At 32.8% G+C, this 23,167-nt stretch overlaps 1 protein-coding gene across 1 annotated transcript in view; it reads left to right on the forward strand.

Annotated features, from left to right (window-relative positions):
- The first annotated feature begins 10,194 nt into the window (after positions 1-10,194).
- Positions 10,195-23,167, forward strand: part of LOC143067415 (beta-arrestin-1-like) — an 87,504-nt gene continuing 74,531 nt past the window's right edge. The window contains exon 1 of the mRNA XM_076240671.1: positions 10,195-10,731. Coding sequence (XP_076096786.1) covers positions 10,676-10,731 — 56 coding nt within the window. The 5' untranslated portion in view covers positions 10,195-10,675. The remainder of the gene's footprint in view (positions 10,732-23,167) is intronic.

A 23,167-nucleotide genomic window follows, 5' to 3' on the forward strand; every position in this document is an offset into this window, starting at 1 on the left:
AAAATATTAAAATTAAGAAAGTTGACCTTTGCCATAATGTATAATTATAATATACAATAAAGATTTTATGATTTGTGGTTGCTGAGATTCTTTGGAAATTATGACATACATATAGGACAACAAACAGCAAAGTGATATTTCCACCACTTAATAAGTTTAGCCTGTGGATAATGATTTGAACCTGATAATGGACCCACAATTATTGTTTTCACAGGATGTATTAGACTTTATAAATCACTAGCAGTATTTTGAAAATTGAAATTCCCTATTGCAGTGTCTATCATTACCAATAGCAATTACCACAATTACCTGCACAATCTGTCTGGAAAGAATCAATCAGTTTTAATAATATTCCATTACTTTGAGTTATAGTATATTAAGTAGTCCAGAAACTTACAATGAATAATTATTTTGCTTCTACTTTAATGATGGTAAAGACCAGGACAAAACTTGATTTTTTTTCTAATTCACTATATCTACCCTGCAGTCAAATAAAGCACATGATTATAATTATCAAAGGAGAACACTTCTTATTTCCAATTTGACAGTTTCCAAAATTTCAATTAGTCAGGTAAAGTAAAGTCCTTTGATGATATAAGTGATATTCTAAGGCACTGATCATTCAGCTTAAAGAAAGGGATTATGTTGGTATTTTTGTTTCACCTGCATTGAATGTCACGGAAGGCGAGATATAGGTATTGCTTTTTCGGCAAAGTATGCATCAACAATTGTTATATTTTCTGCTTAATTTTGTATGTAGTTGCATTACTATCAATACATGGTCAGTGACTTAATTAGTTACCAATTCTCAATGTTAAGTTTTCTACTAAAATTAGTTTGATAGGAACTACTTATAAATTATAAACAACAATATTTTCTGTAAAGTTAAATTACTGTATTTACATCTCAGTTTGTTGACCAATTTGAACCTTTGCCCACTAGCACATGGTCCAGCAACTTTAAAATATTAAGCAACATATGTTGCTGTTCATCAGATTGTCTTCTCTCTGAATTTTATGCCTACAGGTGAGACATATTATATGTTCCTATTAAAAATAGGGATAATACAACACTGAGTTTCAAAAAATATTGTTGCTCCTGAATGCATCTAGAATAAGTATGTATTGATCATTGTCAGTCTATATCTCACACTAGTAATCCGTTAGTAACTGTCTCTTTCTAGTAGTGACGTCAGTCACTTTTTTCACACTAGTAATCCGTTAGTAACTATCACATTCTGGCTAGTAATCACTGTCAGTCACTTTCTCACACTAGTAATCACTGTCAGACACTGTTTCATGCTAGTAATCACTGTCAGTCAATATTTCGCACAAGTAATCGCTATCTGACTATCACACGCTGGTAATCTGTTAGTGACTGGTATTCTAGTGATCACTGTGAGTCACTAATTCGTGTCGATTATCACTATCAGTTTATTTCCAGTTTTTGGAGAAAAAAATAATTTGTTTTTGATCCTGAGAAAAAAAATGTTTGTTTCACCTTTAGCTGACACTATATGTAATGCTAAAATTTAAAGAAAAAAAATTGTGTTCGACTTGTCGCGAAAAAAAAAGATTGTTTCTCGAAAAATAAAATCAATAGACCCCCCCCCCCCCCGAAAATCAAATCGTTGCTGCCTAAGTTCACTATATTTGGCCAGTTATCCCTGTCAGCCAATATATTCTACTGCTATTGTAATTACTGCCAGTCACTGTCTCGTGCTAGTAATCCCTGTCAGTCACTGTCTTATGCCTAATCCCTGTCAGTCACTGTCTTATGCTAGTAATCCCTGTCAGTCACTGTCTTATGCTAGTAATCCCTGTCAGTCACTGTATCATGCTAGTAATCCTTGTCAGTCACTGTCTTTAATACGATAGTAATCCCTGTCAATTACTATCTCACACATGTAATCACTTTCAGTCACTATCTCCTATTAGTAAGCAATGTCTGTCCATATCTCACACTATTTAACTGTTAGTGACTATATGATAGTAACCACTGTCAGTAACTAACTCACATATGTTATCAATGTCAGTAACTATCTAAAACTGGTAATGACTGCAAGCCACTATATCAAACTAGTAATGACTGCAAGTCATTGTCTAAAACTAGTAATGACTGCAAGTCACTGTCTCAAACTAGTAATGACTGCAAGTCACTGTCTCAAACTAGTAATGACTGCAAGTCACTGTCTCAAACTAGTAATGACTGCAAGTCACTGTGTCACGACAGTAATCATTGTCAATCACTATCTCACACTAGTAATCACTGTCAGTCACTATCTCATACTAGTAATCACTGTCAGTCACTAGCTTACACTAGTAATCCCTACCAGTCACTATCTCACACTACAAATCAGTCAGTCTCTATCTCACACAAATAATCACTGTCTGTCAGTCACTAGCTCACACTAGTAACCCCTACAGTCACTATCTCACACTAGTAATCACTGTCAGTCACTATCTCACACTAGTAATCCCTGTCAGTCACTATATCACACTAGTAATCACTGTCAGTCACTATATCACACTAGTAATCAATTTTAGTCACTATCTCGCATTAGTAATCACTGTCAGTCACTATCTCACACTAGTACTGTCAGTCACTATATCTAACTAGTTATCACTGTTAGTCACTATCTCACACTAGTAATCACTGTCAGTCACTTTCTCACACTAGTAATCACTGTTAGTCACTATCTCACACTAGTAATCACTGTCAGTCACTGTTTCACACTAGCACTGTCAGTCACTATATCACACTAGTAATCCCTTTCAGTCACTATCACACTAGTAATCACTGTCAGTCACTGTATCATGCTAGTTATCCCTACCGGTCACTATCTCACACTAGTAATCACTGTCAGTCACTGTCTCACGCTAGTAATAACTGCATGTCAGTTACTATCTCACACTAGCAATCACTGTCAGTCACTATCTCAGACATGTAATCACTGTCAGTCACTGGCTCACGCTAGTAATCCTTATCAGTCACTATATAACAATGGTAATCACTGTCAATCACTGTTTCATGCTAGTTATTTCTGTCAGTCAGTATCTCACACCAGTAATCACTGTCAGTCACTATCACACAAATGTAATCACTTTCAGTCACTTTATCACACTAGTAATAGCTGTCAGTCACTGTCTCATGCTAGTTATTCCTGTCAGTCACTATCTCAAACTATTAATCCCTGCTAGTCACTATCTCACATATGTAATCCCTGTCAGTCACTATCTAGCATCTCATGCTAGTAATCACTGCCAGTCACTGTCTCGTGCAGTCACTATATAACACTGTATAAAAGCCGATACCATTTAAGGATATTGCTATAGATAATACTTATATAATTAAAACCCGATCTCGTATCAACATGTCAGAAAACGGAGTATAAAAAAGATTGAATCTGGTATGGAAAGTATAGAGAAAAATTTTAAAAAAAAACTGTCACACTGCATGCTACTTGCTGATCTGCGTAATTTACGAAAAGCTGACAGTTATAACTAGCATGATATAGTGACTGCCAGGGTTTCTAGTATGAGACAGTGACTGACAATGATTACACCGTTTCATAGAGTTGCGTATCGGGTTTTTCTTCTTCTTCAGAATCGAGTTGTATGTTGCTCTCTTCTATGTCGTTTGTTCTACTGGGACCAAAGGGGAAGAAAAAAATTAATACACTTTATGTTCATATATTATATCCGAAATGCCTTTTCCGTTAGTCAACTTTGTGTTGTTGCAAGTCTATAGAGCTATTGGGATTACTCACACGTTTAATTGATTCGGGACGATTTGGGACTTTACATAATGTACATGTTCCTTCTTTTCCATTTTTTGGATGTCTTTTGGTCTTTTGTCTGTCGCTGTCGTTGAGTGCTATTTCATTGACATACACCAAACATTTTTCTTTTAAGGCTATGCTGTTTCACAGCCAAACCATAATCATGTTGTATAAGCGAGTACAACAAAACCTTCCATACGACACATATATATATATATAAGGTGTGGTATGATTTCCAATGAAACAATTCTTCACAAGAGACCAAATGATACAAAAATTAACAACTATGGGTGACCGTACGGCATTCATCAATGAGCAAAGCATTGAACTATGTCTACAAACTCGTGCATTGTTTGATACTGGTTAACACATTGTTTGAATCAGGAATTGACACAATTCTAGCCAATAATCCGCCATAAAATCTCTTAAATTTGTTCTGGAACACTGCAGTACGAAGCTTCTACAGTTTACTAGGATGACCAATGGCTTATCAAAAGTTCTCAAATAGAAATGGACTGTTGTCAGGATGATAAGTATGATTTATCAAAACCGTTATCAGTTTTAATAATTTCCCACGGGTAGAACGGCTAATAAATAGTTATTTCTAATAATTGATTTTTCACACAGTCTTAAGCAAATAAAGCGACTTCTTACGGAGGAAATTTTAAATAATCTTTTTTTTTTTTTTTATCTCTTCGCGCAACTTACACAAAAGTAAAAAATAAAATCCATTCATAATCAGCCCTTTGAATCTTAAGTGATAACGTCCAGTAACGTTCACTAATACTGAAGAGAATAGATTCTAAAGGGTTTAAGCATGGATGTAGTTAAACAGAGGCCATTAAGGTTAGCTGACTGTTGCACAAAAGTAGATTGTCACTCACAAAAAATGTGATATGAATAAAGATAATAGGTACCTTTTAGTTAAATTTTACAATTTTTACACTGAAAGTTTAAATGAAACTGTACACATAAGTAAAATTAGCTAGGTCAGCACAAACTATAGAGTTTAAAGACAACTGTTATTTGTAACAAGATTCAAATAGTTTGTTTCTTCATCATCAAATGTACATTGATTTCCCCTTTTTTGTCTGGAGAGTCGTGAGTCCCAACTAAAAATAAACTACTATCGTGATTCAAACTCTTATGATAAAAAAAAAAAGAAAGATGTGATATGATTGCCAATAAGAGAACTCTTCACAAGAGACCAAATGACACAGAAATTAACAACAACTTAAGGTCACCGTTAGTTATCACTTAGTCTTTACTAAAATGATACTTCCCCTTTTGATTGCAAATAGTTCTTTCTTTACATTACAGACACAAAAAGTCATATAGTATATATGCGATCAAGAAGATTATATGTGTCCGCATGCTTCCCCTTAATATATCCTTGGACATAAAAGTGGTCTTAATTTGACATTCACCATGCAGACTAAAAGCAGGTCTATTACAATTTAACCTATAACAATTACTCCAAAATTGACGATCAAACACATAGTTGCCCTGGCTAAGGATAGTTCAAGGTCTTTGTAAAACTGTTAGTATTTGATCATTTCAATAAATAGACAATGCTTTTATACTGAGTATGCAGACACGGTTGTGAAATGATTATCCGTAGCTCTCAGTTGCTTTCTTACGTGTACTTTCCCATGTGTTGTAACAGCACCATTGGATTCATCACGCATTTTTGCCAAGTCTCCAACTATTAACTGTGCGTGAATTGATTCTTCTTGTTCAACTGACATCATTGCATCGAGTGCAAATGAATTTTGCTGGGAATTATGCATATTTAGATTGGCTTCGCTGTGCATTTTTGTTAACATAGTCGTTATAATTTTAACTGTATCAAGAATGCAGTCATCTTCAAGCCTTGAAATGTTTGTCTCTGGGTTATAACAGTGTTGAAAATCAGAAAGGCAGGCGATATATACTAGGCAATGTATTTTCCATATGTAATGAAATTTGAAACACTGTACCAAGGTAAATAATTGTCCAATTGGTTTGATTTTTACACAGTCTTTTTTTCCTATCGAAACCCTTGATTTAAAGGCAAAAACTCGATTTTTTTTGTTAATTTTTGTTATTTCAAAAATCGATATTAGAACATAAAACTTAAACATGGTCTGCTTAAAATTTTGAATGCCTTTGCAGATATTTGAAAACTTTATTTTCATCTATGAAATTCAGTGCCGACTTTTGTCATAATTTTCCGAAAAATATATTTGACCCCTGTGTTCAATAACTTGGTATATTCTAACTTTCAAATTTGGTCAGATTCTGTTAATCATATACTCAGTCATATGCATATGCAATTGTTTTGTAAATAAATGATTTTCATTGGCTAATTGAACAGTTATTCCTATATATTATATTTTATGATAAACGTATGGTTTCTTTTGTTGACTAGTTTATGAACTTTTAAGGAATGAGGGAAATACTATGAATAATGGTAAGCAATGATCTTTGGGTAATCAAAAAATCAAAAAAAAACACTTAGCATTTTACAGTCATGTAGGTAGAACCATTCGGGGGATGTTGTCTTATTTATTCACAGCGGCATATTTAGGCTGAATTGGAACATTATTTGAGTTCATAATCTTGTGTTCAGTGAGCAACTTTGTTTTTGACAGTTGTTTCTTTCGATCCACTGCGTCACAGAACCACGAAACGATTGAGGGTGGCTGTTTGGAAATAACCGGACAAACTTAAAAGCCAGTACTATAAGTTATATAAAATCCTGTAAATATAACTACTAGTATTATATATTATAAATACCAAAAGTGCACACGCTGAAATGTCTCACCTGTCATACTTTTCATGATTGGTTTATTTCGAAAGTCTAAGGTTTACTAAAAGTATCACATAAACTTCACATTACAAATTATCCATGTAAATGAGGTCATGTTAAGGAGAACTCTGCCAGACAGACATGTACACTTTGCAATCAAACCATACACAAATATGTATTATAAAAAATCAATATTTAGCTACCATGCAATGTTAGAGAAGATCTGATTCATTGCTTCCATCCGAAATGGTCAGGCACCTGTACTTTGTCACTTCTAACGTCTACGACAGTATCCCTTCCTCTAACTGATCATTAATCAATGTATTATGTATTATATAAAATTAGGACATAAGCAGGTGAACCTTGCCAGCCAACATGTATATTGGTCATGCAATCATCCCACACACCAAATAGGGTTGACATATTGCTTAAAGCAGAGACATATAATACAATATGTCTCTGCTTAAAGTATCCGAAAAACAGATACAACCTTGACAAATTGATATTAACCAATGAATCATGAAAATTAGGTCATAATCAGATTAACCCTACCAGCATCTGAACCATGAACATGAGTTCAGAACAATGGATATATTACAGACGGAAATTTCGTAGTATAAGGCATGATCTGCATAAAAGTATGAAGCGTCTACGTCTTCTGAAATATAAAGCTTTATGAACAGTTTACGACACCATGGCTTCATTCATTTTTTTCATTTCCAATTAAGGACAAGATGAAAGGTCAAAGGTAAATGTGCAGTTTCTCATATTAGGTATAATTCCACGGCCAATTTTGGTAAAACAAAAACATTATCGTTTTTATTGTTTTTGGTATAATTATTTTAACCTTGGCCTCCATCCACATAACGATCTAAAACGTTTTTATATTGATGAATTTTATATCAAAATCGGAATCTTTTGGCTACAACACATTTTGAATCATAGTTAGCGACCAAGGTGTTTCTAAAGCTTTTAGTGGGTCTCATTGGGGTCTAAGCGTGACACGTGAAAGTCAAATTATTGCTTCGTGAAAACGGAAAATGCAGTCTAGCGGGACACTCCGACGAGAAATTACAAAAACATGAGATTTGCTTACGTACATAGTGTAAGCGGCAAGGCCGTAACTAGGCATCTAATTTTAGTGAGGCAAAATAATTGAGCCGAGCGAAGCGAGGTGAAATTTTTTTTTGGAGGGTATGAAATGAATGGTGCAAAATCCTGCATTCTAGGCATTTTAGAGAGTTTGAGAATGTTTTGAATTTGGACAATTTTTATATAAATTTTTCATATTTTAAGACTTTTACTAACATCAAATTTTTAACAACTTTATTTAAATTTATATGTAAGATAATCATCCAAATATAACTGATTTGAGTCTGCTGCCAGAGCATAGAACAAACATCGATTCAGTAGAGTTTTCCAAATTTTTTTCGCTGGTTCAGTCAAATCGTTTCAGAATCATAATTTGGTCTGCTGATATCCTTATCACGATGAACATGGAGCATGGCAAGACCGCACAATCTCTCGCCACTCATGCATGCTTTTTTCCAAGTTTTCAGTCGTTTCAGGGCAGTCTGTGTTTCTAAAGGTAGCACATCATCATCAACACAATGATCAATGTCTTCTTCCAATTCCTTCTCCATCAGCAATTCGGTAGCATCATCGGTAGTAACAGTTTTGTTTTCAAAAGGGAATTAAGCTTTCCTGTTAGCACCATCATACAGTCGAAGTTACAAAATAATAAACTCGCTTTTATGCTGACAAAGAGTAGACAAACTAGGGATAGAATGAGATAAGATACATGTATATGATTCTATCTATAGAGTAAGTATATATGGGTACAGGGGAATTGGAATGGAGTTTTTGACGTTTGTACATGTAGTTCCGTAATTTCAAATTATTTCTGGAAATAGTTGGTGGTATTTTAGTTCCAGAATCTATAAATTTAGGGGTTAGGGTTTGGGGGTGTCCGATTCCGAAACCCCGAATATAAAGAAACGAAATTCCGTAGTCCCGAATAAGTAAAGACAAAATCCTGTGTTTAAGGTTCTACCATTCCTCAATAATATCAAATTGGAATATGGGATATTCTTTCAATTTTTAAGGTTAAAGAAACATGGATAAAAACTAATCCATGCATTCATGTTTCATATTATTTATATTTCATTTTTCTGTAAAGAGAAAGTTTAAAGTTCGTAAAATGAATACGCAGACAGGACTGCCCCCTTGCGATGCCCAGTACTTGATTTGTCAAAAGTTGGTGAAACGGAGAAATGAATACGCAGACAGGACTGCCCCCTTCCGAAGACCAGTACTGTATTTGTCAGTCTACTTATCGTTTTTTGATTGTTCTAACGAAGTTATATGCAATAATCAGACTCTGTTCACAAAAAACACTAGTTTACTAGAATTATTCCTTCTTTACCTTCAGTGTCGCTTTTCTTTTTCTGCAAGAGCCTGTTTTTAACTAAAGATCCATGATGATTATCGTTACTAGGTTAATGTAATCGAGAAACATCACCCGTTGAGATGCTGAGTTATATCCAGGAAGAATAGTTTAAAAGGAATGATGACAAGTTATAGAAATTAAGGTTGAGACAGAACAACAAATGACTATTATATTTATATATATCATATATGTATATAAAAAAAAAATAATCAGTGTCGAAATTTTAGTGAGGCAATTGCCTCACTTGCCTCAAGGGTAGTTACGGCCTTGAGCGGGATACGGGAATCTGACAAAACAGTAAGCGGGATCCGGGATCAGAAGCCCCCAGTGAGACCCCCCTTTTAGATCTGAAAATTTGCACAAAATCATCATATTTTGACAAAATGTCCCAAATGGGCTTACTTTGGTGAATATTATGTACTTTTATGAATAGATCGGATTTATTTAGCAATAAGCCTTTTAAACTAAACCCATTTACGAACTAAATTGTGACTTTTTTTGGTGTTTTAGGATAAATTTGATATTTTATGCCATTTTGTGCCATTAGTGAACCTTGTCCAAAGACTGCAGAATTTACCTTCTTTACGGTCATGTGCAAATACGAAACACATCTAAGTCGGAACCGTTATAAAGCCTTGATAAAAAAACCTGCCTTTATAATTTATTGAAAGGATTTTTAAATAATCAGTGGTATCATGTATAGTTTCTCCATAGATATAACAGCGGTTTCTCAGGCCAATGTCTAGTAAACTATATCTTGGTATACAAATCCGATTGGTTTCTCTGAGTCTCTGAGATACAAACAGATACGTATGTCCTATGATCTTGATTACAGGGACGGACGATGGCACCAACTTTTATATCTAAGACACATATTATCAAAAAGAACACGATTGAAGCTCTCCCGCCAGCAATGTGCTATTAGAATATTATTAAGTTAAAAGATGAGTTTAATAATTTCTAAAATGGTCTTTTAATCAACCCTCTGTCTAATCTAAAACCGTACTAACACACTGAGAATGATGAAACGTTTCTTTGGAAAATAATGTTTTCCATTCTCCATTCTGGGATGAGATTTATGTTGAATAAAATGATGGGTATCCACTGTGTAGCAGGTGCCCGGAGGGAATTCCCTATCGTGACGTCATACAAAATGTGTATTCTAGTCACGTGACATATGTGTCAATAAACGGAGAACATGAAACGATAATATTTTAATGGAAATCAAACGAGGATTTTTGTATTTATAATCAAAACTTAGTAATTCATGGTGAAATAATCGAATTTCATTACAAAGCATACATTTTGGAAGCAATGCGAAAAATGTACTAATGTCTGTTTCATATTTAAAGTGATTATTGAAAAAGGTTATAGGTGAAAACATCCGTCAACATGGCGATTTTACATCTCGTATGATGCAGACTCGAAACTGTTTGTTATCTCTATGATCTTATAAATTTGAATTATAATATTTTACAAGATGATAGCTTTCAAAATCGTTAAAAACGTTATAAGTTTGTAGTTCAGATACTGGGATTAAGCAGCTCACTCAGTCCGTTTAGACTCAGCTTCCTTAAAATAGTGTATTGGACAGTAATCGTTTGTTTATTAACTGTTAATGGGCTATTGGAAATATTATTCATAATACCGACAAATGGCAGGGAACGGACAAACAGATTCTGATGACCAGAAGCATAAACAGGGAACTAGGTGAGTTATGCACCAGGTGAATCCAAATTGAAATATATTGTAAATAAATAAACATGTCAAGTAAATTATTGATACAGAATGTCTGAATCAATTAATAATTTAAGTACATCATAACTTTGATACCAAATATGTATTTAGTTTGTTCATAATCTTGATATTTCACAAAACATAGTGAAGCCATCATTTTTTGTTGGTACACTACAATAAACAAATGAATTTGGTAAATTATGGAAACTGCATGTGGTTCATGTTTATGGTAAATATATTTGATTAGAACATGTAGAATTGAATGAGTTTCATATGGCTTCTGTCAGAATAAATGGTTAAATGCCAATTCTTCATTTGGTACAGGTAGGAATGAATATGGAACTCTTAAACATTAAACATAGAATATCATTATGGGCCCTTTCTTCATTTTCTCGTCAATATAAAAGGTTCATTCTTCCGTCAGACCTTCTGTTATGGTCAAAGGTAGCATATACATGTATATGTATATGTGTAGTCTATCCATACATTGTACACATGAAGACAACCGAGAATCCATCAAAGTAAGATCTCAATTCAGCTAAACATCTAGTCACATAATCATGATTTCAAATGTAAATCCCACTGTATCTTTTAAACCCTCTTGCTGCAGGAGGGACACATATGTCAACACTGACTGTTCTGAGTGTGCCCAAGGCACACATATGTCCATTCTTTTTCATTTATGCAAGCACCTTTTCGCTAAACCTATTGTATCTCTTTAAAGTAAAATAAGATTATACCAGGTACCTTCTATTGTGTAATCTTTTCTTCAAATGGTCACCAATTGAAGCATATTAGGTCATCATTGCTTAACATTTATGTTGGTTAAAAGCTCTATGAGCTTATGTTGTCTCTGTTTGTTTATTTATAACATCATATATTGAGGTCCAGCTGCGGTTTTTCTTGGCAAACGGAGTGTAACCACATATAAATAGCGCAACAAGAGAGTAAAGGGATCCATAGATTCCATTCATTAACAGATACAATGTAATTTGATCTTTTGAAAACATCCATACTTTAACAGATCACATACATCTGTAATATATTTATTCATGTTATTAGACATTCATAGATTCCATTCCGTAACAGATTATATGATCTGCTAAAGACCCCAATATCTTAAAAAATAATATATTTTTAAAGCATCCATACCATAACAGATTACATGATATGCTTCAGACATCCGTATTTTCTGTAACAGATCATACATGTACCAGCCTCAGATATCCATGTTTACTGAAATAAAACGTACACTGTTAGTGTATGTAGATCATATTTGTCTCAGATATCCATTTCTACTGTACATGCATGTACATGTAATACAATGTAATACAATGAAAATCAAATCTGTCTTAGATAATGTACAAAATGTATCCATATTTACTGTAGCAGATCATATCTGTTTCAGATATCTACATGTACATGTATATGAAATTTACTGTCAATGACTGTAGCATATCATACATTTTTCATATGATCTACATATAGTTATTACTGATCACATGTTATTTATAAGACTTTGATATATTAAAGTACAGAAATAATGTGATTACTGCAGAAAGATCCTACTTTATTTTCCAAACTTCAAAAACAGTATTTTATATGTACCGATAGATGATCTTATAGATTATTAATGGTTGTGCAAACCAGATGCAGTTCCATGAGAAAACTTGTTAATTGTGATGAAATAGCTGAAATTGTACAAAGGTGGTTTTCCTCACCTTACACAATAATATTGGAAATCAACAAATGGTCAAACCTAGGTCAGCTGACATCAATAATAAAAGTATTTATAATTTTGAAGCAGGATTGGTTTTTGCAAGTTTTTGAATACATGTACATTGTATTTAATAAATTTGAAAATTAAATTTTCATCATTATTCATGATCCGTTCATTCCTGCAGTTGTATCTTATAATTGACTCCAATTTGTCTAGCATAACTGATTACATGTATAAATGCTGTATTGATTGAATGTTTGATGGTTGTTAGACATCAATTTTTAGGGTGAGATACTGTTAACAATATTTGACCTTTTCAATAATTCATAGAACTGAAATGTAGGTACATGTACACTTGGAAGAAGGACTGATAAATTCGACCCAGGAAAACAAAGATGTTTGGTTTTGGTTTGATAGTTGAGTCTTACACTACAGCATGTGCTGACACTGAGGGAACCCACCAATGAGATTGAATTTGTTTTCTTTGACTTTGAAATAGTGGGCATACTATAGCTGTTACTGGTAACCCAGTTCTTGACTATAACAACCCATATCAGACCAAATTTACAGCATTTTTTAGTTCCATTCAAACAGAAACTTGAATACTAGAATGTAAATAAGGGACCATTGAAGATCAACTACATTGAATCAGGGAATTTGAATTTGTCTTTCATGTCTGTTGGTTGTATCATGAACCAAACAATTTATATATAAGTTGTATTCTGAATTTTTACTTTCAGAGTTTTGAACAGGTAAACAATTTTTTTCCATGGCCAGTGGCCGGTTTAATAATAATAAGTGCTCAATGGCTTAAGCTTCTTGCCTAGGCAAAGTAACATAAAAGTTAATAATAATATACAACATTATTTATCAGTATCATTTTTGACAGATTCATAATATAATATCAGATTATTACATGGCATTTTTCATATCGCATGTATTATCAGCCCTAGGTTCAATATCAGCCCAAGAGCCGCATGGCTCGAGGGCTGATATTGACCAAGGGCTGATAATACATGCGATATGAAAAATGACATGTTATGATCTTTTTATCATATGCTTCAACAGTAAAGAAAAATAACAGATTCATATAATGATCCTTTTAGAAAAGAAGTTCAAAGAGTGAAAAGTTCAGGGACGTCGGACCCAAATTTTGGTACATTCGATATGAGTCTTTCTAACATATGCCTCAACAGAGAAAAAAAAAACCATTTTAACATGGACGAATCGATAAAAAAAAATAATTCAACAATATACATAATGAACATTGTTTGGAAAAGTCAACCTTTTTTAAAATAACTTTCTAAATTATGTTTGAAACTTTTAAAAAATGCATTTATTAAATAATTATTATTTTTTTTTTTTTTTTTTTTTTTTTTATATTATTTTACACAATATATTTTCCAGTATCCAAATAATTGTTTTGTACACTACTTTGTAATGTTTTTCACTGAAAACGTAGTATTGAGGTGTATTTTCCGGAATTTGCTGAGTATCACCGGAATGCCATGTGATAACGTTACAGAAAGGCATGTGATAACAATCGAAGCATGTGATAAACTTTTCATATCAGCCCGCTAAGCACTAATTGGAAAAAATATGAAATATACGTTAATTTAATGCTATTATCATACGGTAAAATTCATATGTTATTTAGTCTAAGTATATGATAATATGCTTTTTTAATTTGTAACGTTTGACATTTTTTGTTCATCAATGGCCACATCACATGTACATTTTTTTGTACATGTACTTTACATCATCTTTAGATTTGTAATTAGTATCTACTTATTTACTTTATCAAGTTGAAATGCAGCCTTTGAGTGTATGAAATCTTTTTGATGTTATCAAATGGAATGTCTTGATTAAAAGTTCAACAAAATATCAGTACTTAGAAGTACATGTATATCTGTATGTACTGCATTCATGTGCTAGTATGTATACATGTATATCTCAAACTATTATTTATGCCTAACAAAATTAAAAGCTTGATGGAGTGCGGTAAAATATAAATCCTTATAATTTAACAGACGAGAAAAACAATATATAGCTTTGATGTTTCACTGGATTCAGTTAATGTAAGATATATAAATTAAAGAATGTGAAGCAATAAGCTTATCATGGTATAAGAGAGTTATCTCCCCTTTTTGTGTGGTAGTATAAAGGTATGACATTGTATATATTGTCTTCCAAGTTCCAAAGACATATATATTTTTAGACAACATTCATTTTGTGTTGGAAAGATAATTCTGTGTCAAATGTTTAATTAATTACAATATAAATTCAGAGCTGTATCAAACTTGACTGTTGTGTCCAAACCTTAACTATTCATGGTTTAGACCTCTGCTGTACATATAGTATCAAGTTGCACATACACTCACAGTGATGGAGAATTTTATTTTTAAGATTTAAGATGTGTACACACCTATAATAATGTTATGATGTTATCTTCACATATATCCTTCCTAATGGTATATGTATGCGTAGTTTCTAAGGAAATCATCTGTTTTATTGAGGAAGAACAGCTAATCCTCACTTTCTATTCTTTTGTTCACGTTCACAGAAAGAGACATTGCATACCAACCTTTTTTCACAAGATAAACTATTAACAATACAATTCATTGTGAGAACTTCTCTAAAACTGCTGGGTCAGTTAGAGCCAATATTGGCTAAAATTACAAATGTGTATAGACTGTATACACATCAGACTAAAAACAGCAACAAAAAGACTAAGTATAGATATGAGAGTACATTCAGTTACTGACACCTTAAGTCTCCCTGGCCCAGTGGTCTGGATACAAAAAAATGCATGCACTAGTAGTTCATATACTGTATCTCTAATCTGTCAACACTGGGGTTGTTAGTTGGAACCCTATACATGTAGGTAGCAGGTGTAATAGACTCCCAATCTTAATTGACTTAAGCATTGCATGTTTTCCTTTACAAGGTCTGTGGTACTTTCTTGGCACGCTAGCTTCCACCACCAATAAAAGCTGGCCACAACAATATGGCTATATCATGTATATAGTGCTGAAAGTGGAATAACATATCAACTATCTCAATCATTCACAAAGTATAATTAGAATTCGAATAGGAAATTACAGCAACTTGCAGGTCATCCAGAAATAGGTTATAAGATTAAGTGGAAATTAAATGTCAGAGTAACCTCTCTGAAATAATTTTGATTTGTATTGATAAATATCTATTTTTGTAGATTGAGTGTGATTATACAGGACTGAAAACCAAATTTGTTTCCTGGTACATAATCAGAAATTATATTTTGATTAAATTTTTTTGTTGTAACCTTGTATATTTTAACCATTTTGATTTTATCATATATATATATATTGATATTTATTCTTATTCTGCATGACTGCTTGTCACCTAAATAAGATTCAGAAATAGTTCATATTATATAGGGAAACTCCTAAAAAAAACTACTATAAAAGACTCATAAAATCTTTGGTCAGCTCAACCTGCTTGACCTAATTAGTAACATTTAAGTACATGTACTACTTTAACTCATATACAGTGTACTTAAGAATTCTCTAGCAAAATTCTAGCCATGACCTTGTCCTCTAAGAAACATATACCGTGTTCACACTATGAAGTATGCTATGGGTCAAACCCGCGATAACTACATTTGTAATCAGAATTAATTACCCGAGTTCACACAGACACTTGAAAAAAATTAAACCAGTTTAGGATTTTCCCTTTCAACAAAAATAGAAAAGTAAGCACCAAACTGAAACCCGCATCAGTCCACTGTACATATTTACATTTCTTTTTCATCACAGATGCATTATTTTGAATTCTGATTCTTTTACCGCACTCCAGACCACTTCAGAGAAATTCCACATCAACTACTTTCCATGTTTTCAAATAACGACACTTTATGCAAAGTGAACTTGTTTTGCCCAAAAAGTGATGGAAGTTTTAAAGGTTTCATCGTTTGTCATTATTCAGGTTTTTATACAACCGCAAAAATTGAAAATTTTTTGGTCGTATATTGGTATCAGGTTGGCGTCGTCGTCCAAAGACTTTTGGTTTTCGCACTATAACTATAGTAAAAGTTAATAGAAATCTATGAAATTTAAACACAAGGTTTATGACCATAAAAGGAAGGTTGGGATTGATTTTGGAAGTTTTGGTCCCAACAGTTTGGGAATTAAGGGCCAAAAAGGGCCTAAATAAGCATTTTCTTGGTTTTTGCATTATAACTTTAGTTTAAGTAAATTGAAATCTATGAAATTTTGACACAAGGTTTATGACCACTAAAGTAAGGTTGGGTTTGATTTGGGGATTTTTGGTCCCAACAGTTTAGGAATTAGGGGCCAAAAAAGGGCCCAAATAAGCATTATTCTTGGTTTTTCGCCCAATAACTTTAGTATAAGTAAATAGAAATCAATGAAATTTAAACACAAGGTTTATGACCATAAAAGGAAGGTTGGGATTGATTTTGGGAGTTTTGGTCCCAACAGTTTAGGAATAATTAAGGGGCCCAAAGGGTCCAAAATTAAACTTTGTTTGAATTCATCAAAAATTGAATAATTGGGGTTCTTTGATATGCCGAATCTAACTGTATGTAGATTCTTTTTTTTTTTGCCCCATTTTCAAATTGGTCTACATTAAGGTCCAAAGGGTCCAAAATTAAACTAAATTTGATTTTAACAAAAATTGAATTCTTGGGGTTCTTTGTTATGCTGAATCTAAACATGTACTTAGATTTTTGATTATTGGCCCAGTTGTCAAGTTGGTCCAAATTGGGGTCCAAAATTAAACTTTGTTTAATTTCAACAAAAGTTGAATTCTTGGGTTTTTTTGATATGCTGAATCTAAACACGTGCTTAGATTTTTTATTATGGGCCCAGTTTTCAAGTTGATCCAAATCGTGGTCCAAAATTAAACTTGGTTTGATTTCAACAAAAATTGAATCCTTGGGGTTCTTTGATATGCTGAATCTAAACATGTACTTATAATTTTTATTATGGGCCCAGTTTTCAAGTTGGTCCAAATCGTGGTCCAAAATTAAACTTCGTTTGATATCAACAAAAATTGAATCCTTGGGGTTCTTTGATATGCTGAATCTAAACCTGTATTTATATTTTTGATTATAGGCCCAGTTTTGAAGTTGGTTCAAATTGCGGTCCAAAATTAAACTTTGTTTGATTTCAACATAAATTGTATATATGGGGTTCTTTGATACATGCTTAATCTAATCATGTATTTAGATTTTTGATGTTTGGGCCCGGTGTCATATGGTATTTTGAACCCCATGGTAAATTGACCCCGGGGTCAAAATACCGCTATGGTAAATTGAACCCCCCCATGGTAAATTGAACCCCCCCTGTATGGAAAATTGAACCCCCATGGTAAATTGAACCCCCCTGTTTTTTTCATCCAAGATGAATATTAGAACATTTTACATTATTCTAAAGCTTATCATAAATTAAAAAATCATTCATAAAAGAAGGGGAGGTACATTTTCCATGCTTAATAAAAAGAAATATCTTTGCTTGGTATAAGTGCTCTGAAGTCTTTACCAACAAAATGTCATTCAAAATACTTATTGACACATTATAACTAGACCATATGTAGCTTGAATGCTTTAACTATTTGTAATTATAACATATGTATATATATATATATATATATATATATAAGGGCAGTTTTGATTTTCCATGGTAAAAAAAGGGGGAGGGGGTCAAAATACCATGGCAAAGTAAAATTTTAAAAACATCTTTTCCAGCAAGTTAAATACATACAAACTACTTATTGGTGAATTCTAACTACATAAAAGAGCTAGAATTGCCAGATTTTTGGAAATTAAAGGCCTAGAGTATGGGGGTTCAGTATACCGCAGGGGGGTCAAAATACCATGGCAAAGTAAAATTTTCAAAATATCTTTTCCAGCAAGTTTAATACATACAAACTACTTATTTGTGTATTCTAACTACATCAAAGAGTTCCAATTGCCAGACTTTCTGAAATTAAAGGCCTGGAGTAGGGGGTTCAATATACTGCAGGGGGGTCAAAATACCATGGCAAAGTAAAATTTTAAAAATAACTTTTCCAGCAAGTTTAATACATACAAACTGCTTATTTGTGTATTCTAACTATATAAAAAAGTTCCAATTGCCAGAATTTTTTTAATTAAAGGTCTAGAGTAAGGGGTTCAATATACCGCAGGGGGGTCAAAATACCATGGCAAAGTAAATTTTTCAAAATATCTTTTCCATCAAGTTTAATACATACAAACTACTTGTTGGTGTATATTAACTACATATAAGAGTTAAAATTGCCAGAATTTTTTGAATTGTCTAGAGTAAGGGGTTCAATATATCGCAGGGGTTCAAAATACCATGGCAAAGTTAAATTTTCAAAATATCTTTTCCAGCAAGTTAAATACATACAAACTACTTATTGGTGTATTCTTACTACATAAAAGAGTAAGAATTGCCAGATTTTTGGAAATTAAAGGTCTCATTAGGGGGTACAATATACTGCAGGGGGGTCAAAATACCATGGCAAAGTAAATTTTAAAAATATCTTTTCCAACAAGTTTAATACATACAAACTACTTATTGGTGTATTTGAACTACATAAAAGAGTTAGAATTGCCAGAATTTCTGAAATTAAAGGCCTAGAGTAGGGCGTTCAATATACTGCAGGGGGGTCAAAATTCCATGGCAAAGTAAAATTTTCCAAATAACTTTTCCAGCAAGTTTAATACATACAAACTGCTTATTTGTGTATTCTAACTATATAAAAAAGTTAGAATTGCCAGAATTTTTTTAATTAAAGGTCTAGAGTAAGGGGTTTAATATACCGCAGGGGGGTCAAAATACCATGGCAAAGTAAAATTTTCAAAGTATCTTTTCCATCAAGTTTAATACATACAAACTACTTGTTGGTGTATATTAACTACATATAAGAGTTAAAATTGCCAGAATTTTTTGAATTGTCTAGAGTAAGGGGTTCAATATATCGCAGGGGGTCAAAATATTATGGCAAAGTAAAATTTTCAAAATATCTTTTCCAGCAAGTTAAATACATACAAACTACTTATTGGTGTATTCTAACTACATAAAAGAGTTCGAATTGCCAGAATTTCTGAAATTAAAGGCCTGGAGTAGGGGGTTCAATATACTGCAGGGGGGTCAAAATACCATGGCAAAGTAAAATTTTCAAAATAACTTTTCCAGCAAGTTTAATACATACAAACTGCTTATTTGTGTATTCTAACTATATAAAAAAGTTCCAATTGCCAGAATTTTTTTAATTAAAGGTCTAGAGTAAGGGGTTCAATATACCGCAGGGGGGTCAAAATACCATGGCAAAGTAAATTTTTCAAAATATCTTTTCCATCAAGTTTAATACATACAAACTACTTGTTGGTGTATATTAACTACATATAAGAGTTAAAATTGCCAGAATTTTTTGAATTGTCTAGAGTAAGGGGTTCAATATATCGCAGGGGTTCAAAATACCATGGCAAAGTTAAATTTTCAAAATATCTTTTCCAGCAAGTTAAATACATACAAACTACTTATTGGTGTATTCTTACTACATAAAAAAGTTCAAATTGCCAGATTTTTGGAAATTAAAGGTCTCATTAGGGGGTACAATATCTCGGGGGGGCCACTTCAAACTTTTTTTGGTAGGGGTGAGCAGCTGAGACATCAAGTACCCCACCCTTTTCATATATTTTGTTAATCAAAAATATATACCTTGTCATATATTAATTAACAAAAAACAGACCTATAGATATATTTCAATATTTTCACCGCTTATCATTACGTTCTTGTTAAGAAGCAAAATAGTCGCAATAAAATCACCTTCTTTTCCAATAAATTCGTCATATATCTTAAACACTTTTTTCGTATTGCCCATTTTACATCTTTCATTATAAAGATATTTCAATTCCAAAATACAATACATATAAAAGACGTTTGGTCAGATCATAGATGGTTTTACATCTATGGTCAGATAAATGTAATATCACCCCAGAGCGTAACATGTTTAATTATTAATTAAAAACTGAGAAACAGTTTCATTGCCGTTCCCTCGTAAAGGACGCTGTCACAATGGAATTTCTTTAAATAAATTAATTGTTATCATGTTTTATGTATACAAACCCTTGAATGATAATTAGGTGCAAATGTCAAAATAGTTGGATTTATTGCATCTATCACTGGCATCAGTGGAAATACCACATCAGAATAAATAGAGTTTAATTGGTTTGACAAATAACTGATGGATTTACAACTGTGGTTTAACCGCATCAAGAATAAATGCGGACATCTGATTAGTTTCAGATACTTATGATATAATCAAGCAAGTGATAATATCAACCTATTGATATATTTCATCTGAATTTCTCACCCTTTTCATATATCATAGAGCATGAAAAAGTGACCTATTCCAGCGGCTCATCCCTACCACTAATTATATAGCAAGTGGCCCCCCCGAGTACAATATACTGCAGGGGGGTCAAAATACCATGGCAAAGTAAATTTTTAAAAATATCTTTTCCAACAAGTTTAATACATACAAACTACTTATTGGTGTATTTGAACTACATAAAAGAGTTAGAATTGCCAGAATTTCTGAAATTAAAGGCCTAGAGTAGGGCGTTCAATATACTGCAGGGGGGTCAAAATTCCATGGCAAAGTAAAATTTTCAAAATAACTTTTCCAGCAAGTTTAATACATACAAACTGCTTATTTGTGTATTCTAACTATATAAAAAAGTTAGAATTGCCAGAATTTTTTTAATTAAAGGTCTAGAGTAAGGGGTTTAATATACCGCAGGTTGGTCAAAATACCATGGCAAAGTAAAATTTTCAAAATATCTTTTCCATCAAGTTTAATACATACAAACTACTTATTGGTGTATTCTTACTACATAAAAGAGTTTAAATTGCCATAATTTCTGAAATTAAAGGCCAAGAGTAGGGGGTTCAATAAACTGCAGGGGGGTCAAAATACCATGGCAAAGTAAAATTTTCAAAATATCTTTTCCAGCAAGTTAAATACATACAAACTGCTTGTTGGTGTATTCTTACTACATAAAAGAGTTAGAATTGCTAGAATTTATGAAATTAAAGGCCTAGAGTAGGGGGTTCAATATACCGCAGGGGGTCAAAATACCATGGCAAAGTAAAATTTTCAAAATATCTTTTCCAGCAAGTTTAATACATACAAACTACTTATTGGTGTATTCTAACTACATAAAAGAATTCAAATTGCCAGATTTTCTGAAATTAAAGGCCTAGAGTAGGGGGTTCAATATACCGCAGGGGGGTCAAAATACCATGGCTAAGTAAAATTTTCAAAATATCTTTTCCAGCAAATTTAATACATACAAACTACTTATTGGTGTATTCTTACTACATAAAAGAGTTTAAATTGCCAGAATTTCTGAAATTAAAGGCCAAGAGTAGGAGGTTCAATATACCGCAGGGGGGTCAAAATACCATGGCAAAGTAAAATTTTCAAAATATCTTTTCCATCAAGTTTAATACATACAAACTACTTATTGGTGTATTCTTACTACATAAAAGAGTTTAAATTGCCATAATTTCTGAAATTAAAGGCCAAGAGTATGGGGTTCAATAAACTGCAGCGGGGTCAAAATACCATGGCAAAGTAAAATTTTCAAAATATCTTTTCCAGCAAGTTAAATACATACAAACTGCTTATTGGTGTATTCTTACTACATAAAAGAGTTAGAATTGCTAGAATTTATGAAATTAAAGGCCTAGAGTAGGGGGTTCAATATACCGCAGGGGGTCAAAATACCATGGCAAAGTAAAATTTTCAAAATATCTTTTCCATCAAGTTTAATACATACAAACTACTTATTGGTGTATTCTTACTACATAAAAGAGTTTAAATTGCCAGAATTTCTGAAATTAAAGGCCAAGAGTAGGGGGTTCAATAAACCGCAGGGGGGTCAAAATACCATGGCAAAGTAAAATTTTCAAAATATCTTTTCCATCAAGTTTAATACATACAAACTACTTATTGGTGTATTCTTACTACATAAAAAAGTTCAAATTGCCAGAATTTCTGAAATTAAAGGCCAAGAGTAGGGGGTTCAATATACCCCAGGGGGGTCAAAATACCATGGCAAAGTAAAATTTTCAAAATATCTTTTCCAGCAAGTTTAATACATACAAACTACTTATTGGTGTATTCTTACTACATAAAAGAGTTTGAATTGCCAGAATTTCTGAAATTAAAGGCCAAGAGTAGGGGGTTCAATAAACCGCAGGGGGGGGGGGGGGGGGTCAAAATACCATGGCAAAGTAAAATTTTCAAAATATCTTTTCCATCAAGTTTAATACATACAAACTACTTATTGGTGTATTCTCACTACATAAAAAAGTTCAAATTGCCAGAATTTCTGAAATTAAAGGCCTAGAGTAGGGGGTTCAATATACCGCAGGGGGGTCCAAATACCATGGCAAAGTAAAATTTTCAAAATAACTTTTCCTGCAAGTTTAATACATACAAACTGCTTATTGGTGTATTCTAACTACATAAAAAAAAGTTGGAATTGCCAGAATTTTTTGAATTAAAGGTCTAGAGTAACGGGTTCAATATACTGCAGGGGGTCAAAATACCATGGCAAAGTAAAATTTTCCAATATCTTTTCCCACAAGTTTAATACATACCTCGCCA

The sequence above is a fragment of the Mytilus galloprovincialis genome, chromosome 3 (genome assembly GCF_965363235.1).
Source record: "Mytilus galloprovincialis chromosome 3, xbMytGall1.hap1.1, whole genome shotgun sequence".
Classification (NCBI taxonomy): Eukaryota; Metazoa; Mollusca; class Bivalvia; order Mytilida; family Mytilidae; genus Mytilus; species Mytilus galloprovincialis.